We start from the raw sequence: 17,057 nt of genomic DNA, 5'->3' as shown, positions 1-17,057 counted from the left end.
TGATGCTGATGCTGCAGGCTCAGGGACCACGCTGTGCGAGGCACCGGCTGCGTCATGGACCAAACCAAGCCAGTGGCTGTGGAGGCAGTTCTGACTCACAGCAACTCCATAGGTGTCAGAGTAGAACGAGGCTCCAGGACTGAGTTTTCAGATATAGATTGCCAGTCTTTTCTTCTGCAGTGCCTCTGGGTGGACTACAACCTTGTGGTTGGCAGCAGAGCACATTAACCAATGGCACCGCTCAGAGACTCAGAAAATGGAAGAGGGACTCATTGCCTAATGAGACTCACTCCTGAGCTATAATTCAAACCTTGGGGAAGATAGCGTGCCCAGCTGTGGAGCTGGCCAGAGGCAGAGGAGCTTGGAGGCCTGTTTCTTCCTCCAGGCAGGGCATGGGGTAAGGGCGGATAGGTCATTGTCGGTACATGCCTCTCACAACAGGTTAAGGCCAACGACAAATCCGTCGCTCTGAACCATCCTCTCCAAATGCAACAATCTCACTAGCAGCCCATCCACTGACCCAAAGAACTAATTTGAGAACACAGCGGCCCAGGTGGCCTTTGACAGCAAATGGTATCATTTCGTAATGCAAGCTCGACCCTCTGGCATTTCTACAGACCCAAAGAGGGTAGGCAATTCGGCAAACAGCTTTGATATCTTAGTACCCCCTGCCCCGTTGTTCCACGACTCTGCTCCAAATTGAAAGGAAGTCTAGAAATGTAAATGCCTAAACCTTTCACACACACACACACACACACACACACACACACACACACACACACACACACACACTCCTCCCCAGAAGGACAAGGAAAGAACAGAGGCTCATTGTATCATTGTATCTTGTCGGGAAGCAGATAGAATGCTTGTGCCTCTGGGGACTGTCTGCTTCCCCTCAGTGTTCAATAACCCACAAAAAGCAATTTATTGTCCCAGAAACACCTTTACTATGAACATTAGCCATTAAACATACCTTTGACTTTCTTAAACATAAAGCCTATCAGCTCGTGAAATCTCAGAACGTGTTGTTTTGGCTGCTAATACTCCATTCCCAGAGCCTGGGGAGAGGATATTGAGGAAGCTTTCCTGTATGACAAGCAGACAGCAGAAAGAGAGCCAGCAATGGAGCAGCCGCCAGGCTGCTTCCCCACTTACATAGACGGTTCGGTAAGGAACGCCAAAGAAGAAAACGGGGATGGCCAGCTTAATCTCAGATGAGCTTCCATCGTCTACTTTGGGGGTTTTGGTGTCATTCTGCCAGAATGGATACATGAGCTCCCTGGGCTGAACTGTCAAGAGAGATGGTGGTTAGATAGGTGACCGCCCCTCTTCCGCTTGCCAAAGCTGCTTCCCGCCCAGCCCAAGAGCCAACTTCTTTCAGGACCCCAGGCAAATTAAACTCCGGTTGGGTGGCCTTTCCATGAATCCTAACCTCAGTCATGCACCGTGCAGTATTTTCTGCTTCTGGGAATGGGGAGATGGGTGTGATGGCATTTCTCCTTGGGGAAAGTTCATGCCTGCTGCATTTCTCGGGGCCCTTGTATTTCAGGGAGAGCAGGGCTGGAGGGTGGTGAGAACACCCGCCCCGGCCAGGAGCTCGGGGGCACTGACAGGGGCCTGCTCACCCGCTGTGACTGAGGAGGCTGCATCAGAAGGCAAGGGCACGGGAAAAGCTTGGGGCTGGGGAACATCCTTCCCGCTCAAGAATGCTCCCATCATGTCCCTTCCTGGAAGGAGTTCCCTTGCTGCTGCTGCTGCTCATTGTCGAAGACAACCAGATAAAAGAGGGACATGCAGCCCACTGGGAGCTGGGACAAAAGTCGGAGGGTGTGTCGCAGCCAGCCAGAGAAGGATCTTGATTGAGAGCTCGCCCTGGGAGAAGGCTCCCTGCCCAAGCCCTGTTGACAGAAGACAGGCATGGATGCCTCTGGGCCGAGGGAGGCTGGGCCTTGGAGACCTCTCTGGAGAGAAGGTTTTCACTCATCACCCTGGTCAAAGGTGAGAGTCATCACACGACCTAACAGAGCACTCCTGTCACAGCATCACTGACTCTCCTGGCAGCCCAGCTGGTTCTCAGAATTTCCCATACAAAATCATGCAAAGGGTGGCCCCGTCTGGACTGAGGAAGTGGACAATTTCCCCAGGGGTGCAGGCGAGGGGAGAGGTCTGCCTGGTTGAGTTTCAGACCCAGCGAAATAACGTGCATTTGGGTAGCACTCTCTGTTCTCCTGAATGAAAGTAGAACCTTGGAGAACAAAGTGCTGGAGAGCTTTCAGGGAAGGACCACTTGTGGCCAGTCCCGGTCGGGCTTCTGGTCACAGTTCTAGAGGGGTCTGCTGGCTGCACTCTGCATGCTAGGACTGGCTCCCCTCTTGGGGCGGGGGGGTGCTCTCCTTGGGAAAGGCCCTGCTTTGTGCTGATGGGAGCAGATAGGCTGCTGAGCTCCTGGCCAAGAGCAGTCTTGCTCTGCGGGGAGCGGGGAGCCTGTTAGGCGGCTTTCAAGCAAGGGGAAAGTTAATGAGAAGGCAGAGTGTCCAGAGAGCAGGCCAGGCCCAGCTTCTCCAGTCTCCACCAGAGAAAGGCTGCTGGGGTGGAGAGCGAGTCTGTTGTAAGGGTTGATTTCAGAGGGAAGCAGAGAGAATCTTGCTGACCGAGTCTTGACTTTGAGCAGAGCTGTCCAGCGTGTCATTCCAGGACCGTGCTGCTGATGTTCTTCGCTTCATATTGCAGCCAGTAGGTGAGGAAGCGTGTCCTAACACTGTATTTAAACACCAGTTCTCTCCAGTCAGAGATAACAAGAATCTCTTTATAAACCCATCACTGTAGGTATTTATTAAATTTGTATGGTGATGAACTTTCTCAAATGATAAAAGAGCACGTCCTGCCAGAATTTTCTTCTTCATGGGGATCCCCCCCCGCCCCGCCCCGCCCCCCTGAGATTCAAGAATATGGCTAAGAGCTAAAAACCACAGTGAGTATTGATCATGGTCATGGAAGGGTTCATTAGTGTTTGGGGCAGTGTTGGCCGGTCTGCTTATTAGGAAATGGAAGCCCCCCTGGTAGCCTCTCAAGGAGGAGGCAAAAACCAGTGACTACGGAGACGGCTCCTCGTATCTCTCTGCTCTAAACATGTTTGCAAGATCCTCTGTTCATGACGGATCCCCATTAGCTCGTGACCTTGGATGGGAAAGAATGGATAGCTCAAAATGATCAATTCTAAGAAGAATGCAAATTACAAAGATAAACCAACCCCTCAATGAGAGAGTCGATTCCAGCTCCTCGTGGCTGTAAGAGAGAAGCGGGCTTCCAGAGGGTTCCGAAGCTGTCAAAAGCTCTAGAGAAGTAGGTAGTCTCCTTCTTCCCCCATGGAGCAGCTGGTAGGTTTGAACCACCTCCCTGGTGGTTACCAGTCCAACACAGACCCACCACACCACCAGGGCTCCTCGCAATGAGTGTGGTCAATAATGGAAGTTGTGTTCCATGACTACATGCACTCTTAAATCTGTGCTTAATAAAAACGAGGATAATTTCCACCGCAGAAACGATTACTATATAAGACGTAACTTGTTGACAGCATGGCCTATCAGTAGCACCAGAGTTCCTGGAAGAAAGATGCTCTCTGTTCATAAGGGCTTTAGTAACTAGAGTCAACCCACAATAGCCATCACCGTTTGTTTTCCCAAACAAGCCGTGCGTGTGACGAGGCCTGTGGTCAGTGGGGTTCTTCCACTACTGTGGAGTTCCACATAGGCGGACTTTACAACTTTAAGCATCCTCAACTGGGGGACAATAGTGGGGCTATGTACATCTCTAACATGCCTTTTCATCTCAAATCTGTGACCGTGTACCAGGTGAACTAAAAAGAAAAAACAGTCAGACAAGAAAAAGAAAGGTGCTTTAGAATGTTGGCCACCCAAGTGGAAGCAATTCGGATCCACGCGGAATGTCTAAAATCTTGTCTACACGCTAAAGGGGAGTGGAACAACACCAAGCATGCGCCCCCTCCCCTGCCCAGGGCAATGCTGCAGGGGAGGAAAAGAAAGAATCTCAGAGAAGAATACTTTTCTTATTTCACGTGGCGTTTTAATTTGGCGCCATGTAAAAGGTCAGTAATACACAAAGTCTCCACATCAGTGCCTTTATCGTTTCCCGAGTTTGGGCGAAAGCAACGACATTCCTTAAACTCTCTGCCACAAATTAAATCCCTTAGTGAGAATCTATGATCAGGCCCGGGGTCCACACATACCCACCCTGTATGCATTTAATGAAAATAATTGGTGTTCTTCTAAAGGACTACTCCATTAAAACAGGGAAGCCTGGTACAAATTGCATCTAAACCTAAATGAGGAAAAGTGAGGAGGTTGAGCGCGAACATCATTCAAAGTTCATGTATTTTACCCTTGACAACAGAATTTAATTTACATTTCCGTTGTCTCGGTTGACACAAGTACACCTGCCCTTACAATCATGCTTCCAACAAAGGTGTCTCATTATCAATTCAAGAGCATGCTAAGGAAGAGCTGTATGGAATTCTGTAGTACTCACCTTGGTGCCATACAAGTGCGAAGATGAAAGAGACCCAAATTCTAAGTAATGATGAATAATTCATCCTGGAATTTTAAAAAGAAAAAGAAAAAAAATCCCCAGCTTGCCAGAGTAAATAGAACAGCAGGTGTGATTGGTGGCGAATCCCAAGACACATCGCCACTACCACAGAACAAATTCACATAACATCAACAGTGCTGAGCCAGGTGGCAATTCCCCGAAAGCTAGCAGGTCCTCTGAAGTTCACCACGTCCCAGCGAATGAGCCACCTACAAAGGGTAATGAGAGCATTCAAATGGGCCTGTCATGACATCTCATCAACCAGAGCGGCCCGGAGCAAAGCAGCAACCCTGTAACCACTGCCGCCGCACACTGGGGTCCGTCTCAACAGATGTGGGTTGTACTGTGCCTCTGACACAGTCATGTGTCCTCAGAGAGACCCAGCTCTCCGAATCCTCACATCTTTCCCTCAGGGTCAGAGAAAGGTTGATGAAAACACAAGGTGTTTCCACCAGCAGGGCGCTTTTGTTTACCCCTGGAGCCCATCCATCCTTTGGAAGCCTGGACCATTCCCGGATGGTAGAAGACCCCATCTACTGTTTTTTCATAGTGAAATGCCAACTCATAGTGACCCTAGATTGGTAGGCAAAATCACACAGCACAATTGCTCATTGGAGTTATGATCAAAATAGAATGCAGGGCACAAGCAAGTTTCTAGTCTCACCAAATTAAGAAGCAGCAGCCTCCAGGTGCACTGAGACCTGCATCTGCAGCCCCTACTATTCATCCTGGGTTACACATTCAGTTGACCCGGGGGACTTTGCCATCTGTTCTGGGGGCCACTGGTGCAAGCGTTCGATTTTACATGCGCGCACCTAAGAACCAAAGTGTGGGGATGGACCCCATAGTTCGCTCCTGGCAGCATTCTTAAAAATAAACACTCCCGTGCTCTCCAAATGACCATAATTCTTCAGCTGGGCTTTCCTGAAAGATTGGTGCATGTGGAGCCTGTGAGAGTTCTATGGGAAGCCTCCGATTTTTAAGCACACGTATTGACATTTCAAGCACATGTTAATATTAGTCTGTTTTGCTGGGTGGGGTGGGGTGGGGTAAGCAAAAAACGGTACTGCGGCCTTAGCAGAGACCACAGACAACTTGAGCCCAAGTTTACGACTTGAGCCCAGAAAAACATTTCAGAAAGCAGGAAAAGCAGAGGACACGCTTAAATATCTGTATTTACCCAAAAAAGTCACTAACCTGTTCTGCAGAGACGGGAGGAAGTGAGTCAGAAAGGCTACATACAATCTCAGTAGACCAGGCGAAATTTAGGTACGACAGGAATTCATGTCAGTTCTCGCCTACTTGCTGCCAATCATTTCTGATCCCTCAAATGACGTCTGCATCCCCTGCTCCCAAGACCAAAAATTCACCTCGCCCTGTGCTAGGCTCCGGGAAGGGTTGAGTTGCAATCAAGTTTTTTTTAAGGAAAAATAAATCTAAAGATCAGTTTCAGGATTGTGCAAAGAGGCTCTTTTCCTGAAAAACTAGATCCTCCCCACCCCCCCTTAAAAAAAAGTAGATTCGGATGGAAATGTCAGATAGTTGGAGCTGAAACCCTGGTCTTTTCTGATTAGAATCGCATTGCACTGAAAAGCACAAAAGAAGCTCCCCCCTTTCTACCTTTGTTCCCCCCAAAGGCCATGGTCTAATGTTACAGAATTAGCATCCCCAGCATGGGATTAAAACTCTTCACAAAGCGGCTGCCTCCAACATTGAAATGAAACTGGTTTCCACTCAAGTCTTTTTGTTTGTTTATCGGCTTGTGAACAGCTGCCGCGGACAGGCCCTGCTTTGCCTTTTCACAAGTCATGCATGCATGAAGTGCTTTTCCAGAATGTCTCTTCTTGGGGGTCCACACCGCCCGTCTCCCCCACACACCGCCCAGTGCGCTTTCCAGGCACAGCCGGAGACAGCCTGATGCTTTCACCCCATGTGTCATCCTGAGCGCCACTGAGGGTCTTCAGAGAGTACGGATGGGCGGGGCAGGGGTGGCAGAGAGACCCCCTGATTAAAGCTTGTAGTAAGCCAATCATTTCAAAGGTTTGGGAATAAGGTGTGACCTCCCCATTTCCCCCTGGCAGCCAGGGGCCGTGGAAGGAGAAAACCGGACAAAGGCATGCGAGTGAAATCTCCTATTCAAAATGTTCGAAAGGAAAGCCATTTTATAACGAAATCATTGAGAAGCAGCAGGAAAGAAAACCCGAAACAAAACATTCCCCCATAAATCCATATGGGAACTCGGAAATCCCCCCCATCTTTCTGTAAGTGCTGACGGTGCACAAATAAAACAGGGGATTCCGCTCTTGAGGCGCGCAGTCCCCTCTGAGAGCCCAGAGTATGAAGAACACACGTCCATCCTCTCGCCTTTGCCCTTTCCGTACGGGAGCAGCCTGCGACAATTCAGTGGGCTGCCCGTCCAGTTTCTCCCGGCGGCGGCCGGGGGCACCGTGGGCTCCCTGCTGACCTGGCGAGCCAGAGGGGGGCTACCTATCACCCAGCAGAGAACGGAGATGCGGAGCCCGCGGAAAGGAACAGGCAGCGCAAACCCACAGCTCCCCACACGAGCATTTGTCTCCGCTTTGCTCGGTTGGTGAAAGTTTTAGTCCTACTATTAACCTAAATATCTTGAAGCAAGATAGTTGATTTTATTAAAACACCACCAACAAACCACGCCCACCAAAGGCATGGTAATTGTTTTTGGTCCATATTTGATGCCGCCGCCTCCCTTCGAGGCTGGCCTGCTGGCGTGGGGCTGTCGCCGGCCATAACTGAACCACAGACGGTGGTGCACGTGACTGTGTGAGGGGGCAGGTGCAGGCGGGGGCGCGGGGGGCGGGGCTGGTGTGCCTTGTCACTCACTGGGCTGTGAAGTGGGTGTGAGCTCGGGGCACACACAGTGATCACAGACAGACAAATGGCAGGAGTCTTTCCTCCTGCCTGGCTGGCGGGTGGGAGGGCCTATCTGTTCAAGGTGTGAGCTGTGGCCCAGATGACTGGCAAGCTTAGACCAGGCCTGAGGAGGAGGAGGAGGCAGCCTGGAGCTAGTGAGCCAAGGTCTGTGCTTTGCAAAGATACTCCCTCTTCAAACAGAAGAAAAGTATCATTTCCTAAAAACAGCTTGATTGGCTGCAGGTTTTGTAGCCTTGTCTGTGACAGGTCATTCCACCAGAGCTGGTGGGAAGGGGGCAGGTACTGGCGGTGGCAGCCACGGCTTTGTGACACTCAGACCCTTCCAGTCACATGGGCGATGAGCAGTTGGTTCAAGCTGCAGGTGCAGCTGCTGCAGGACTGGCCTCAGCACTTGAGCCGAGGTCTCTCACTGTCTTCCAGGGCAGCCACAGCCAGAGACTAACGGAGAAGGTGGTCCACTGAGCTTGTCAGGACTCCCGTGAGGGGCGAACTTTGCTCTGGAGAGTCCTGAGAAGCTGACAGACTTCTCAACTAGAGCAGTTCTGCTATGCCAAAATCAGGGGCCAGGAGGAACAGCCAAGGGCTCTGACTCATGGTGATGATAGCTAGGCCAATGCTCTCTGAAATGTGACCCCCCCCCAAAAAAACTTCTAGAACCTTCCGAGCCCTTACACCCATGCCACTCCATACCATGACGAGCTAGGGCAGACAGACGACAGATACCATGAGGAGCTGGGGCAGACAGACGACAGAGAGGGGTTGCCCCTCTTGGTAACAGCTGAACTCCTCTCTTCTCTCACCGTGGTGCTCATACCCAGGGCTGACTGCAGCAGAACCCAGCCAGACACTGGGCCTAAGCAAAGAGCACAGGGATTAAACACCATAGGAGCTCAAGACCGAGCCAGTGCATACTGGCATGGGACGGGAAGAAGAGCAACTGCCCATGAAATTGGGCTTTGATTGGCTCAACGAGGCTAGGATATAACACAGACCTGGAGACTCTATTTGGGATCAGCTTTAATGCCCTCTGGGGGTAGTGCATACTCTCTGGTAAGGCAGCAACCAGAAGCCTGGGAAAGTGCTGGGCCACCTTGAGTGGAGTTGAAAAGCCTGCATTCCCATGGCAAAAGGTAGACTATGGGATCAGACTTCTCCGGGATGAGAACATGGCAGACATTCTGGAATCAAGGAGCGTGTTCCACGGGGAGCCAGAAGACACAGCATTCCCAGAGGCCAGCAGGAAAGAGAGCGGCAGCTTCCCTGAGAAATCCAGTAACGGTTCTTTGCTGCACACCAGGAAGGACGGACGGCAGGATGCCATCACAGAACTGGGTTCGCTGGTGACAGTGAGCATGAGGCCTCTGAAGCAACAGCGGGCAGGTGGCAGCACTCTCCTGCCAGGAAGGGAGGGGGACCATCATTTCCAGAACCAGCAGGGTCAGGGTGGCAGCTGCAGCCACAGAGAGGTGTGGAACTGTTTCCAGAGCATGGTATCGTTAGGGCCAAAGAAGGCGGGTAGCCCCCAGGGGAAGTGCTCACACATATAATAAAAGGACAAGCAAGCGAGGGCAGCCGTGCCAATGCAAAGTCAGATTGCTTGCTCGGTTTCGGATTCAAACCAGTTGTCAAATCTGGACTCTCTAGACCAGCAGTTCTCAACCTGTGGGTCGTGACCCCTTTGGGGATCAAATGACCCTTTCACAGCGGTCACCTAATACATCCTGCATAGGAGATATTTACATTATGACTCATAACAGCAGCAAACTGACAGTTATGAAGTAGCAAGGAGAATAATTTCATGGTTGGGGGTCACCACAACATGAGGACCTATATTAAAGGGTCATGGCATTAGGGAAGGTTGAGAACCACTGCTCTAGACCCCGGAGGTGGCCAAGTCCCCACAATACCATAGTTGCTATGTCTGGCAATGATTCTTTCAGTGCCTCCCTGAAAAGATGGAGAGTCATTCATTCAAATGGCGAAGAGTTGGCTAAGGGGTCTGAGTTAACACTGGTACCCTAAGGCCCTGTTAGAGGGAAGCAGAGAGCGGGCAGGAAATGAAAGGGGCCCTGACCCCAATTAGGGTGTGCAAATGCACACGGATGCCATTGTACCCAGTCCCAAATAAGTAATTGAAATCGGCAGACTTGCCTGGCTGAGTGACGGCTTGGAGTGTGCAGACCTCTAAAACTGCCTCCACTCCAGCTAAGACATGACATACTGGGCCGTCAGCTCCGACTCACAGTGATGCTCTGTAACAGGAGAGGCGCTGTGCCATCTTCCAATAGTGGGCCTGTCTGAGTTCAATGTTTCAGACACTCTGCCAATCGATCTCATGGAGGGGCTTACTTTGATTGTTTTTGCTGACCCTCTTTTTCCCCAGGGATTAGTCCCTTCGGATGGCACCTTAAAGTGAGATCAGCTCTTGCTATCTTCACTTCTAAGGAGCATTATGGCAGTACTTCTTCCAAGACATTTTCGCTGGTTCCTCTGAAAGTCCATGGTATCTTCCATATTGTTCACCAGCATTCAAGTCAGCCATTCTTCTCTGCCCTTTGCTCTGCCAGATTTCACATGCACAGCAGGAGATTCAAAAGACCACAGCTTGGGCCAGGCCCACCCCTCAGTCATCAAAGCGACAGCTTTGTTTCATTAAATCCTTAAAGACATCTTCCCCAGCGGGTTTGCTCAATACAATACATGATTTGATATCTTTTCAGAGTCCCTTCTGACATCCATTTTGGTCTCTTCAGTCTTTCCTGCCTTATAATTACTAACCAAGGTAGTAGATAGATAAAAAGGAATTTTGCACCTCGAGGTGGGAAACAATGTAAAGATTATTCTTAAAGAGCAGGAGTGTCACTGTCTATCATCTCTCTATTTAGTTGGCCAGGATAGGTGCTCGCTCGGGGAAGGCTGTCAATTGTGAACCACGGACCAATTGCTGCCGCTATGCTGATTTTGCATCTTTGCTTGAGCAAATTAACATAGTTTCAGGTACATGATATGTGCCCATTTGTTTGAGAAACCCATTATTTTTTCTATGTAATTATGAACAACTTAAAGAGTTCACATTTACATGAAACAGATAGCAATATACATTTATAGCTTTGCCCTAGAGCTATGATAACTCTCCTACCATCTTCTGTAATGTAATGCAAATAAACCCAGACCATCTGGACATCCCACAGAGCATCACAGTGATTCATTACAAGGATGGCATCATGCTGACTGGGCAGGATAAGCATGGGATGACTAGCATGCTAGAGGCCTTGACACAATATATGTGCTTCAGAAGGCGGTAGGTAAATTCCTCAAAGGGTTTGGGGCTAGAGGCTTTGGTAATGTTTTCAGGGGTCTAGGGTCTGTGAATGCTGGGACGTCTCCTCCAAAGTAAAAGTCCTCTACTACAGGGGAGAGCAAAACACTTAGCAGGACTCCTTTGACTTCTAAAGGCAATACATTCTCTATCTAGGAAAGCTTTTCCAGCCCACAGTTCAGATGATATGGGATCAGCTTTGAGTTGGGCCACCAACATGAAAGAACTCCAGAGCAGCTGCAAAGGGCTCAGCAGACCCACTGATGTTGGAGATGTTGGGAGTGAGAAAAGATGAAACACGGTGATTACTAGAAACACCAGCGGGAAACCACAATAAAAGGCTCTATCATTTTGAGCAAGGTTATTTTTCATCTCTAGCAAATAACTTCTCCCTTCTGAAATATAGCTCCTGGCATGTTAGAGAACATTTGACTAATAGACAAGGGAACACAGATCCAGAACTTCCCAACAAAGGCGTTTTAGTTTGGGTGAAAGTTTACAGCGCATATTAATTTTCCATCCAACAATTTGTATGCATGTTGCAACCAATGTCACAAGGCTAGGTACTCTCTAGTTCTTCTGGTGGCAGTCTTGTGGCTACTGGTGGTTGTGTGGCCTGTTAGTCTGTTGGATTGACTTTTCTCATGTCTTTTGATTTAATCACTGTTCTTTCCCCTGGATGGGGAGACAGCAGTGTTTGTACCTTGGATGACTGACTGCTCATGAGCTTTGAAGACCCCAGGCACTACTCATCCGAAGCAGGATTTAGACTTCTTCTAATCAAAAGATCAGTAAAGTATTTTAACAAGAGTTTCAGGTGCACCCCATCTGGAAATGTGCCTGACCAACTACCTTGGAATCTTTGTCCTTGGTGATCTGGGTTAACTTTCATTAAATGAGGTCTTCATACAATGCTATGTGCGCTTTCTTAAAGAGATTTCAAAAATATTTAGAAAGTGTCTTGTATTTATTAATATCATGACAGTCATGTTAATTCAAACTGCAAGCATCAGGCATTTAAACTGCAAAACAAATATTTTCTAAGTCATGTTATTTTTTTAAAAAAAGAGAAACTGTAACACTTGCCTTTAAGTTGGATTTCTTTTGGTACTGATTTTATTCTAGAAATTGGATTGGGGCTAGTTAAGTTGGCACATAAAATTATCCACCACACTCTGTTTTACCCTTTAATCCTTTGCGGATATTTTTTGAGGAAAGTTGAAATAAAACTCATTTGATGAAATAAAAATTTCTTATTTTTATTCAGGAAAGTTTTGCACCCCCCCTTCCCTTGGAAAACAATTCCATATTTATTTCATTTTGTAAATCTCTCCGATGATATAGCTTAGTTGTACAATGGCTATGGCTCTTTGAAAAACTGCACTGACATTTTAGTGACATGCTGTTGCTTATTAACTAACTGGCAAGATTTGCTATATCTAAGAAATCTATTTTTAAAAGATGCTTATATCTTAAATTCAAATAAAGATTAAAAAATATTTTCTGAAAGCATCTGAATTATCTTCAGCCAATGAGTTTCAATAGCTACTTCCAAGGGGACTGATATTACCAAGCAATTCACAATTGGTCTTACTGTAACATCTAGCACTTTAGAAGTGCAGGCCTTCCCTAGTATTACCAACTGGTTTTCCTGAGAGATTTCACTGGTAGCTAAGAACAAGTTCTGACTACAGCTTATCAGAGAAAACAAACAGAAGATCTTAGGGCTATCGATCCATCAGTGTTCAAGGGCATCAGCTGAAACAACTGCTCATATATTGTTAAAGATAAATTACATAAGTATGTGCTTCCTACTAGAGATGAAATCTCATTGATGATTAAAAATGACAGGTGTCAGAGGCAATGATGGTACACAAAGTAGAAGATAGCTGAGAATCGCCAAAACTGTAATGTGTTGAGATCTCGAGTGCTTAGATTTGCATAGCTAATTGAGAAGAATGCAATCTTGGTCGCATTAGCCAAGAATCACAGAACAAGCATGAAATTAGTAGTCTTTGTCTTGGAAAAGATGTGATAAACAATAAAATCACAAAGAAAAAAAGTCCTCTTTTTAATACAATGCCAACAGAGAGAAATTTGGCAATAGACGCCCCAATAGCAAATACTGTGATATTTTCACCCAGTCATATCATTTTGGGGAATGCATTCTCCATTTCTACATACATAATAGGACATATCCTGCTTATGGAAGCAAATTGGTCATTGTTTTCTTTATAACTGCTAAAAAAAAAGAGAGAAGCTCGAATGCTCAGATGTTTCGTCACACTAATCAAAGTAATCTAGAAATGGAATGCTGGCTGTTAGACCGTCAAATGGGATAAGTAACTGATTCCCTGTAGATGATAATAGACCTCAAGGACACATGTTCGGTAGGAAAGTCAAGGTACAGGTAGTGTATGCAGTTCTAACTTTGTATAACAGTCGTGAGACGAATCAAACCATGTGATTTGCTCTAGGAGCCCTGCTAACTGCCAGGTTCATGTTCAAAACTACCAGGTGCTCAGGGGAGAAAGGTGAGGTTTTCTATTTCCCTTAATTCAGAAGCAACAAAGCCCACATGGAAGAAGCACAGCAGTCTGTGCAATCAAGAGGTGTCAAAGGAATCAGGTATCAGGCATCATCAGAAAAAATTTACCATAGTGAATGGGGGGGGCGGGGAGTGCGGAGTGGGGACCCAAAGCCCATTTGGAGGCCACTGGACACCCCCTTACAGAAGGGTCTCGGGGAGGAGATGAGCCAGTCAGGGTGCAATGTAGCAACAATGAAAAATACAACTTTCCTCATTCCTAAATACTTCCTCCCTCCCACCCCCCTAGCATGATCCCAATCCTACCTTGCAAGTCTGGCTAGACCAGAGGATGTACACTGGTACAGATAGGAACTGGAAACACAGGGACTAGAGGGCGGATGATGTCTTCAGGACCAGTGGTGTGAGTGGTGATACTGGGAGGGTAGAGGGTGGGTGGGTTGGAAGGTGGGAACCGATTATAAGGATCTACATGTGACCTCCTCTCTGGGGGACGGACAACAGAAAAGTGAGTGAAGGGAGACGTCAGACAGGGCAAGATATGACAAAATAATAATTTATAAATTATCAAGTGTTCATGAGGGAGTGAGGATTGAGGAGGGAGAGGGAAAAATGAGCAGCTGATGCCAGGGGCTTAAGTAGGGAGCAAATGTTTTGAGAATGATGAGGGCAATGAATGTACAGATGTGCTTTATACAATTGACGTATGTATGGATTGTGATGAGTTGTATGAGACCCTAATAAAATGACTCTTAAAAAAAGGGGGTCTCAGAAACTTACAGGGTCAATTCTACCCTGTCCTATTAGTGTGGCTGAGTCGAAATTCACTCGATGACAGTGAGTTTGATGTGTTTTTAATTATTAATATTTGTGTAAATTCTAGAAGGATACACACAATAAACGAATGATGGAGTACAGGGTTAGAGAGAGAATTTTCAATAGGTATCTTCTCTATAATTGTTAGATTTTTTTTAAGTCTGAATATTATCCATTTAAAAATTACATTGTAAGGATTTCTAAACAAACTTCTCTGGGGAAGCAAATTAAAATTCAAAAGAAACAAAATTTTACCACAGTGAAAGTAATCCATGTTGTCCTAGCTGTATCCCCACAGAGGAGAGCTTACATCTGCCCTCATGAGCTAGCAGATACTGAAGAGAACAATGTTCTCCCTTTAAAAGGATGTCATTTTAGAAAACAATGTTTCCCCTTTTGCATCAGTGTTTCTTAAGGTCTGAGCCCCTCGGTTCCCATTCTTATTTAACACCTTAATGTCTGCCTTTCAATGAGTCAGAAGCATTCAGAGATCAAGACTGTGAGAGAGTTGCGAACTGAAATGGCATTGTGTTTTCTCACTGATTTGGATCTTGCAGACCACAGTAGATTGCCGTCCAGCTGGCCTGCAAGCAGCACTGATACTCCTCACAGGCTTGCTGGTGAATTCTTAGGAGGAATGGCAGCAGCGCCAGCCAGCCCTCATCTGTGCCTCACCAAACCTCCCACACTAACGTGATGGGGTTGTAGACTTTTGTGGCCCTGTCACACCCATTTTGTGTTCAGTTGGAACACTAACGTCCAAGTTGGAAGTGAGCGGCCTTTTTTGGCTGCCTCCTAAAATCAAGCTTTAAGACTCTAGAATGTCCCCAGGTTAAAAACCAAATGATCCGTTTTCTTGCACTACTGGCTAATTTATTCTTGCCAACAGCCCCGAAGACGAGATATGCCATTTTTGCATAGCAGGGACGACAAGAGGTCCATACCAAGCGCCTTTCCACTGGTATACAGACAGTCTCCCGACTGCAGGGAGCGCATGAGGCGAAGCCCCATCTGCATTTCAGTCACCACTCACATCACTGATTTTATTATAGAATCAATTCAGTAAATGGACATTGAAGCTCATCTTATTTTAGTGCATTAATAAAACATAAAGTCTAGCCGTCAAGGTGTGGGAGCGGTGGGAGGTGGGAGACGAACTTTAGCACCACGGAGGACCCTATAGGGAGCCCTGGTGGCACAGTGATTCAAGCTCTCAGATGCCAACTCCAAGGTGTGTGGTTGGAAGCACCAGGAGAATCACGAGGCTCTCCGTTCCTGTAGAGATTAGACCTGCAAACCCTGTGGGCAGCTCTCCTTTGTCCTACCGTGTCACCGGTCAGAACGGACACTGCTGCAGTGGGAGGAGGTGATTCCAGCATGGCTGTCAAGCGCACAGAACCTGCTGCCAAACTGCTAGGGTGTGACTCTGGCTCTGCCTGCTACTTCCCAGTGTGACATGCCCAGCTGCACCTCGGTTTCCTCTCCACCACAGGGGCGTCCTCATACAGCTTTTATGAGGAGAAAATAGGTCTAATACATGTGAGTGCTCGAGAACAGGACCTCCTTGCTGGCAATAAACACTCGTGATTAGTGCGGAGGAGCAATCTGAGAAGCACAAGTTACAATCCTGGAATTCTGACGCTGGCCAGGATAGCCATAAACTCCACGTGCAAAGCCTCACTTTCCTCATACCTGTCCTCCCCTTAGTCTGTGGGCCTGCACCCAGATAACAAGAAATCGTGCAGGTATAGATGGTAGGGTAAAGCAGCGTCTTAGACGGCAATGCTTATCTTGCCAACTTCGTGAGCAAATAAAGTGTTTCTCTGCACAGGTCTGCTGCAGATTAGGCTCAACTATTATTTAGGCCACAGTTTCAGTAGTCTGAAGTAAAACTATAAACAGGCTCCTGACTCAGAAGCCCCAAACTAAAAAAATCCAAATATTGTTGGCAGTCGGTATAAGAATGTTATCATAGTCATATGTAGGCCACTGATAGTATTTCAGTAAAGCTTTTTATTTTTTTATTTTTATTTTTTTTTCAGTAAAGCTTTTTAAAAAGCTAATTATCTCTATAGTGTTAAGCTCAAAAATTTGAAGGCATTTGAAATTCATTAAATATTTCTTTCATCAGTTAATTCAATTCATAAATATTTCATTAAAAGAACAAACCAAACAAAACCCTAAAGGTCAAGAGAGTAGCTCATGTAGAAAACCCGAAGTAGGTAGAATAACTCATGGTGAAAATGAAAAATAGATGGGATACTCATTAATATCTACAAGGACATACTTGTTTTAATGTTCTCTGGTTTAACTCTAACTCTGAAGTTCTAATAATTTCTTTTCAGAGATCTAGGAAAGACATGCTGACCCCCAGGTCCCCCTTCTTCATTCAGATGCAATCCAATGTCTGATGGAAGTTGTGGGGCTTTTCAGTTGAATGTGTACGAGATGTCTTGGTATATGTTTACTTCCTAAGTACTCAGAGAAGTCTCTAATAGCAACTCAACAGAATTTTAGCAAATAAAACGGTAATGCTTTGCAAATTGACTAATGTTTAACAATGACACAAATACGTCTGAAACATTGAGAAGATAATGGAATCTGCCTTCTAAATAGTGATAAATATTGTCAGTTATTATTAGTGTATAACAGTTTACTAACCCTATAACTTACCAAGGGTTCATGAGGGAGAAAGGGCGGGGGAGGGGAGGGATGAGGAGCTGATATCAAGGGCTCAAATAGAAAGAAAATACTTCGAAAATGATGGCAATCTATGTACAAATGTGCTTGACACAATGGATGAAGGTTTAGATTGTGATAAGAGATGTGTGAGCCCCAATGAAAGTATTTTTTTAAAAA

General features: G+C 46.7%; 1 protein-coding gene across 1 annotated transcript in view; it reads right to left on the bottom strand.

The window, feature by feature from the left end:
- The window catches only part of TECTA (tectorin alpha), an 82,554-nt gene extending 77,945 nt beyond the window's left edge, over positions 1-4,609 (bottom strand). Inside the window, exons 1-2 of the mRNA XM_075546725.1 lie at positions 4,546-4,609; positions 1,156-1,289 (exon numbers count right to left, since the gene is read on the bottom strand). Coding sequence (XP_075402840.1) covers positions 1,156-1,289; positions 4,546-4,609 — 198 coding nt within the window. The remainder of the gene's footprint in view (positions 1-1,155; positions 1,290-4,545) is intronic.
- Positions 4,610-17,057: the final 12,448 nt, after the last annotated feature.

This window comes from Tenrec ecaudatus, chromosome 4 (assembly GCF_050624435.1).
Source record: "Tenrec ecaudatus isolate mTenEca1 chromosome 4, mTenEca1.hap1, whole genome shotgun sequence".
NCBI lineage: Eukaryota > Metazoa > Chordata > Mammalia > Afrosoricida > Tenrecidae > Tenrec > Tenrec ecaudatus.
Note: the sequence above shows the minus strand (reverse complement) of the source record. Positions and strands in the feature narration are given on the sequence as shown.